Source organism: Xyrauchen texanus, chromosome 8, assembly GCF_025860055.1.
Source record: "Xyrauchen texanus isolate HMW12.3.18 chromosome 8, RBS_HiC_50CHRs, whole genome shotgun sequence".
NCBI classification, from domain to species: Eukaryota; Metazoa; Chordata; class Actinopteri; order Cypriniformes; family Catostomidae; genus Xyrauchen; species Xyrauchen texanus.
The window spans coordinates 47,628,028-47,635,753 of record NC_068283.1 but is presented as its reverse complement, the minus strand read 5'-3'; the positions used below and the strand labels follow the sequence as shown (position 1 = coordinate 47,635,753).

Below are 7,726 nucleotides of genomic sequence, written 5' to 3'. Positions count from 1 at the left end.
GTGTGTTACTCGTGAGTGTTCAGATTAAAACCGCCTGTGTGTTACTCGTGAGTGTTCAGATTAAAACCGCCTGTGTGTTACTCGTGAGTGTTCAGATTTAAACCGCCTGTGTGTTACTCGTGAGTGTTCAGATTAAAACCGCATGTGTGTTACTCATGAGTGTTCAGATTAAAACCGCCTGTGTGTTTCTCGTGAGTGTTCAGATTAAAACCGCATGTGTGTTACTCATGAGTGTTCAGATTAAAACCGCCTGTGTGTTACTCGTGAGTGTTCAGATTAAAACCGCCTGTGTGTTACTCGTGAGTGTTCAGATTAAAACCGCCTGTGTGTTACTCGTGAGTGTTCAGATTTAAACCGCCTGTGTGTTACTCGTGAGTGTTCAGATTAAAACCGCATGTGTGTTACTCATGAGTGTTCAGATTAAAACCGCCTGTGTGTTTCTCGTGAGTGTTCAGATTAAAACCGCATGTGTGTTACTCATGAGTGTTCAGATTAAAACCGCCTGTGTGTTACTCATGAGTGTTCAGATTAAATCCGCCTGTGTGTTTCTCGTGAGTGTTCAGATTAAATCCGCCTGTGTGTTTCTCGTGAGTGTTCAGATTAAATCCGCCTGTGTGTTACTCGTGAGTGTTCAGATTAAAACCGCCTGTGTGTTACTCGTGAGTGTTCAGATTTAAACCGCCTGTGTGTTACTCGTGAGTGTTCAGATTAAATCCGCCTGTGTGTTACTCGTGAGTGTTCAGATTTAAACCGCCTGTGTGTTACTCGTGAGTGTTCAGATTTAAACCGCCTGTGTGTTACTCGTGAGTGTTCAGATTAAATCCGCTTGTGTGTTACTCGTGAGTGTTCAGATTTAAACCGCCTGTGTGTTACTCGTGAGTGTTCAGATTTAAACCGCCTGTGTGTTACTCGTGAGTGTTCAGATTAAAACCACCTGTGTGTTTCTCGTGAGTGTTCAGATTAAAACCGCCTGTGTGTTACTCGTGAGTGTTCAGATTAAAACCGCCTGTGTGTTACTCGTGAGTGTTCAGATTAAAACCGCCTGTGTGTTTCTCGTGAGTGTTCAGATTAAAACCGCCTGTGTGTTACTCGTGAGTGTTCAGATTAAAACCGCTTGTGTGTTACTCATGAGTGTTCAGATTAAATCCGCCTGTGTGTTTCTCGTGAGTGTTCAGATTAAAACCGCCTGTGTGTTACTCGTGAGTGTTCAGATTAAAACCGCCTGTGTGTTACTCGTGAGTGTTCAGATTAAAACCGCCTGTGTGTTACTCGTGAGTGTTCAGATTAAAACCGCCTGTGTGTTACTCGTGAGTGTTCACATTAAAACCGCCTGTGTGTTACTCATGAGTGTTCAGATTAAAACCACCTGTGTTACTCGTGCGTGTTCACATTAAAACCGCCTGTGTGTTACTCATGAGTGTTCAGATTAAAGCAACATTGTGCATCATTTATACTAAGGGATGCAAACTACTCACCTTTCATCTAAAGTCACCTTTTTGAAGCTACTTTGGCCGTATTGTTTGGTAAACCTTTTCTACATTTTACTTATTAAAAGCACTTGAAAATGGTACTTTTAGTTAAAACGCTTAAAAAAGCTTTAAATACAAATATACCCGTGAGTTTGTGTTCCACTATAGACTGAACAATTCTGCTATTAACGATAACTGTGATGATGAAAAATAATGTGATTTATTTTTATGTGAAATTATTCTGTTTTTATTATTTTCTTATTAAAAGGTGTACCGCACACATGTTCAGAGAGTCTGAGTTTCTTCAAACTTCTTTTTTACCCCCTTTTCTCCCCAATGTTGGAATGCCCAATTCCCACTACTTACCAAGTCTCAGTCGCCTCCGATTCTGAGACCGTCAATCCGCGCATCTGATCACGTGACTCGTTGTGCATGACACCGCGGAGACTCACAGCATGTGGAGACTCATGCTACTCTCCACGATCCACACACAACTCACCACACGCCCCATTGAGAGAACCCTCTAATCACCACCACGAGGAGGTTACCCCATGTGACTCTACCCTCCCTAGCAACCGGCCCAATTTGGTTGCTAAAGAGACCTGACTGGAGTCACTCAGCATGCCCTGAATTCAAACTCACGACTCCAGGAGTGATAGTCAGCGTCAATACTCGCTGAGATACCCAGAACCCCATATTCAAACTTCTTAAACATGTCAGCCATCATTATTGTCACTTATACATATATACTGTAAGTTTACCCAGAATATAGCTTCTTTTTTTCCACTAAATCATGTCACCAGTCTACATGGTTTCAAGATTGATCATGATTTCAAGATTGATTACTCTTCCTAGCGCTCTATGCATGCGTCCAACTCTAGGAAGTGTAATCGAGCTTGAAGTCATGATTGCGCCTAGAGACTTCAATGGCAAGATTGAAGAGTGAAAAGTGATTTCTATTTTGCTCTGTTCTCACCCAAAACCAATTGGATCTCTTCAGAAGACATGGATTATGGATGTTTATGCTGACTTAATTTGCTGTTTGGAGCTTCAAAGTTCTGGTCACCATTCACTTGCATTGTAAGGACCTACAGAGCTGAAATATTCCTCTAAAAATCTAACATAAGTGTGTGATCTTTGTAATAGTTTAACAACCCTGCTGAAAAAAAGTTGATTGGCTGGTTTTACCTGGTCTTTTTAGCACATAAATATTACAGTGAGCCATAAAAGATTATACTTTTGTATCTATTCCTAGTCAGGGTTTATATTGGAGTAATATAACAAGAAGAACACATGCAGATTGAACACACTTTGATATTTTGTATGACATGCCTTACAGTAATACTGTTACTAGATCACTGAACATATGCATGTGAGGTTTTATTGTGTTCACATGTTTAACCAATAACTTGATGATGTTGGAATTTAAGTTTGGATATAATTCACAAAAGTTATTAATCTAATTTAAGATAGTTTTGAACAAGGTGTTTGATAACTAATGCACAAAGCCACTGCTTGTGTTATTGGACTTTTATTTTGCTCTTTAATGAAGAACATGCTATAGTAATATTCAGAAGCATTATATGATCGAGTGCTTCTGTTGCTGTCAGAGCATGTGAGGGGTGTGATTGGAGGATTTTAAACCACACCTGATCACTTTACCTGCTCTTGTCAACTTCCTCTTTCGATTTGAACGAATGCTGCGACTATGGCTTCCTGGATGGGTAAGATTTTAAAAGTAGTAACAAGCTGATTCATTGATGACACCCTACTAGCAATTGTATGTTGAATAAACTGTATCTCGGTCTGCATATACAGTGAGATACACATGGGCTTCAGAAACATAAACAGTGTAGTCAACAGATTAACGTCCTGAAACTGAACTACAATAACAAAGAACAAGTTTAGCTAGTTTATGTTGTTGTGTGTTGCATGCGTTGAGGTTTATTGTGTGTTCTGGTTTAGTTTCATATTTCCTGGCAACATTTACACATGCTAATTAATCTGTGAGCTCTGCAATCAGTAACTGAATCCATTCATTCATGATCATCAGACAGTACACTTTATATTTCACAACTCTTTTCATGTTTTGTTTGCAGTTCTCAGAGGGCGGCAAAGTCCACCTGGTAGCCGTCCTGACAGTAAGTCGAGTCATTTATTGCCTTTATTTCTTTTCATATTACATATTGTTTCAAAGCAGCTTAACAGAAATGAGTTTACAGTTGACTTAAAGTTGTATTGCTTAAAGCTTGTTAAAAAATATATATATTTTGCACAAAAAAAAATTATAATGTAATATGTCATTAATGGCACTTAATGTTACGGATCCACTCGCCTCGACTCGACTCGCTTTACTTTTCTGAGCTTGCTTTTCCTCTGCAGTTTAGTGCCGCCTCAACGTGGGTGGGATAATAAGCTAATGCTCAAAGTTACGCCGCCTCTACTGTTGTGACATCATCTTAAACATGACACAAACTTACCATAAAAAATAACACGAGTGCTAGCTGTTAGCTACTAGCTCATTGTGCTGCATAAAGCAGTTGTTCAAGGTGATTTTACACAAGTGTAACAGTTAAATTGGTCTGGTTGTTTTAGAAGCTTTCCAGTAGCTGCTCAACTAAATAACGTGAAGATTTCAAGCAGAATATAGAGTTAACATAACAAAACATACCATCCTCCATCGTGGATCAACGCCAGTCCAGGGCACTCTCCCTCCCATTGCTCGCTGGTCTAGCTAGCGTCCATTTGGTCGATCCACTTCCACTTTTCCGTGGTTTTGCTCACACCCATTTATTTTATCACAATTCGAAAGTCACGTGAACAAATGATACTGCTATCACTGTTGCTAACTTTAAAACTTAGCGAGTTGATGTCCCAGTTGCAAATCCAGTGCCAGTAGTGATGATTCTCTCTGACCAATCAGTGATCTGCAGGGTTTTGACGCCACATTTAATATCGGCTCGACTCGCTTGGAACCTCGACAAGGTGGTACTAAAAAGTACCAGGTACCAGGTACTATCCACAGTGGAAAACCCCCAAAAAGCGAGCAGTTGAGCTGTACCATGCAGGGGAATAGAAAATTGGTTCTCTATTTTCGTGAGCGTGCAAAGCGCAGGGCTACATGACCGTAGGGTGACCATACGTCCTCTTTTTCACACCTTAAAAAAGTGTCCAGCCAGGATTTCTAAATTTGTGAAAATGTCCAGGATTGGGCTTTAGTTGCATTATGATGTGCATCTGGTCTAATACTTAATTGTGTGTGTGTGCGCATATTTGCATTGTTTTAACCCGTCTTTGTAAGTCCCGCCTTCTCGCACACCAATTGGTCGAGTATAAGAGGCTTGCAGCAACTATTGGCCAAATTCCTGCCTGTCAATCTCTCTTGACAGTAGCAGCAAATGACAGCTGAGTGGAAACAATGCCCAAACGAAAGTGCAAATTTACAGTTGTATTTATAATCTAATTGTATTGGTATTTTTCCACCTGTTGTTGTAGAGATTTTTAAGTCTGTCGAGGGAAGAAGTTGGAGAGGGTAAAATGTTTGTGTTTGGAATGATTTTTTGACCACGCTATTTTGATTATATTTTAGTTTCGTTTGAAGTATACTTTGAATTTGGAAATATTTTTTGGTTTAATTTTTTCGTGGTTCAATAAATTAACTTTTCAAAATCAATGTCGACCGGTAGAAGTGAAGTGCTTGCCGATACAATCACTGTTAATACTAGTAATGATTTGTGTGTCAGTAGATGAAAATTATTAATAATACTTAAATTTTCTGTCATTTAATGTAGGATACATCCAAATTCTGATGAGAAACACATTTAATATGCATATGAGTCACTGTCAAAGACATATGCCAGACAATCATCAAGAATGCAGTTAATGCTTTAAAGAACGTCATTTTCAATTCTTCTAATTCACTGCATACAAACTGAATTTAAATGACCAACTTCTTATAAATGTGCTGTCTTTCTTTATATCTCTGGTGCTTGAGGAAATGGACTATATAATAGGACACAGATGGTGAAATAACCAGAGAAGAACCTCAGAATTAAATTGCACTTGACCCAGTCCATTTGCGCTTTGCACGGGTGATTTCGCCAAACCACTTGAACCTAGACTTAGAGCAAGCTTGCATGAAAATACCAAAACTTCATGTCATGCCCATTGACTTTGCGTGTATGACTTATGGCTCTTATAATAGGGCTCATTGTCTCAAAACATCTCTCAAGTTGTTCGTCAAAAATTATTTGACAAAGATGCATTTGTTGAAATACTACAGAAACTGTCTGAACACAGTTGTAGTTTTGTAAATGTGTGAGGGGACGTTCCACAGTCAGAATTGTTCAAATGCCATTTTACATTGTGTATGTTTCAGTGAGTGACTTGAGGATTGTTCTGCTGGGGACGAATGCTTCAGAAAACAGTCGAGTGGGAAACGTCCTGTTAGGAAGAGCAGCGTTTGAGACTGAAGAACCTCCAGATGTTGTACAGAGAGTTGGAGGAAAACACATGACAGTCATCAACACTCCAAACATCTCACTCCATCAGATGACACAGAGAGTGAGAGAGTGTGTGTCTCTGTCTGCTCCAGGACCTCATGTGATCCTTCTGGTACTGAAACATGATCAGTGTTCAAGAGAAGAGAAAGAGTGTGTGGAGATGCTGCTCAACTCTTTCTCTCACACTGTTTATCAACACACCATGATGATCACCACACACGAGTCACACACTCAAGTCAATGACATTATACAGGAAATCATTCACAAATGCAACGACAGACACTTCAGACTGGAGAGAAACAGCACTCCTGCTCAACTGATGGAGAAATGTGAAGAGATTGTACACAGTAATGGAGGACATCATCTGATCTGTACTGAATGTGAGAGTGTGAAGCTGAATGTGGTTGTGTGTGGCAGTGACAGACGATTAAAAGCCTCCATATCAAATCTGATCCTGAATGAGAGCGACAGAAGATCAGAGTCCAGCTCAGAGTGTGTGAGGATTGAAGGAGAGATGTCTGGACGTCTGATCACTCTGGTGGAGCTTCCAGCACTTTCTCAGCTCTCAGAAGAGGAAGTGATGCGTCAATCTCTCCACTGTGTGTCTCTCTGTCATCCTGGAGTTCATGTTTTCCTCCTCATTATTCCTGATGCTCCAATCACTGATGAAGACAAAGCAGAAATGGAGAAGATCCAGAGAATATTCAGCTCAAGAATCAACAAACACATCATGGTCCTCATAATGCAGAATTCAGAACACACAACAGCAGAACTCAATGAAGAAACAAAGTCTGTCATTGAAAGTTATGCAGGACGACATCATTTCTGTGGCCCCAACACACAAGTGTCCATGTTGATGGAGAAACTGGAGCAGATGGTGGAAACCAATAATGGAGACTGTTTCTCCACAGAGACATTTTGGGATGCACAAATGAAAAAACTGCTGAAATTTGAGGAGATGAGGAGGAAAATCCACTCACTAGAGATGCCGTTTCAATCACAAGGTACAGATATGAAAATCTACACGGTTCAAACACACTTTACATGACAAACTAAATTATGTTCCTGCATTCAGATTTATGATTTCAGAGGAATTCATATAATAATTACAACATAAACTTCTGACTTCAACTGCACATAATCTTTTTGGCCAACAATTAGGTAAATTATTTTATATTCAATATTTCAATTTAATTGTCATGACAACGTAACACCGGTAACTTTCTTGTTTACGTTGAGTTGTTTAGGTAGACTAGTTTCGAGACAATTGTCTTAAATCAGCAGAAGAACATAAACTTGTTTCCGTTCTGTTGTCTGAATACTTTAATTTTTTCCTTTAATGTAAAATATTATATGTATTTTTACAGAATAATTTAACAGAGTAAACAAAAATATAAAATATTTCTGCATCAAACTTTTGGACAACCTGGCAGGCACAAAATACTACCTGCATTACTCTAACCAGAGATGCAAAAAGAATATATGCAAGGTATGCAACGCATAGGGGCGCCGTGTAAAGGGATGCGGTGGTGGCTGTTATGAAGGCAGACGAGGAGTGGGGATCTAAATGCGGTTTATTGAAAATAATAAGACAAACAAGATTGGAACAAACAAAACATCCACGAGGGGAAACAAAAGATATGAACAAGAGAAAACATCCACGACTGGCTCAGGCAGGAACACATACCAGAATCTTACAAGACATCAACATTTAAACATTTAACGACCGACAATGACTGGAGAACCAACAGGGTT

The 7,726-nt window shown here is 39.5% G+C and overlaps 2 protein-coding genes across 2 annotated transcripts in view; both read left to right on the top strand.

Annotated features, from left to right (window-relative positions):
* The first annotated feature begins 3,175 nt into the window (after positions 1–3,175).
* On the top strand, positions 3,176–6,552 carry LOC127648202 (GTPase IMAP family member 9-like). Its single transcript, XM_052132785.1, has 4 exons — positions 3,176–3,193; positions 3,569–3,610; positions 5,848–6,467; positions 6,523–6,552. Exons 1-4 carry the CDS (start codon positions 3,178–3,180, stop codon positions 6,550–6,552), a joined length of 708 nt encoding a protein of 235 aa, XP_051988745.1. The 5' UTR covers positions 3,176–3,177.
* Positions 6,506–7,726, top strand: part of LOC127648264 (interferon-induced very large GTPase 1-like) — a 33,438-nt gene continuing 32,217 nt past the window's right edge. The window contains exon 1 of the mRNA XM_052132848.1: positions 6,506–6,975. Coding sequence (XP_051988808.1) covers positions 6,552–6,975 — 424 coding nt within the window. The 5' untranslated portion in view covers positions 6,506–6,551. The remainder of the gene's footprint in view (positions 6,976–7,726) is intronic.

Excerpts from the sequence above, each read along its gene's own strand:
- LOC127648202 (XM_052132785.1), top strand. Across the intron at positions 3,611-5,847 it reads ACCTGGTAGCCGTCCTGACA|TGAGTGACTTGAGGATTGTT; the intron begins GTAAGTCGAGTC and ends TGTATGTTTCAG. Across the intron at positions 6,468-6,522 it reads CAGAGTCCAGCTCAGAGTGT|CACTTTCTCAGCTCTCAGAA; the intron begins GTGAGGATTGAA and ends TGGAGCTTCCAG.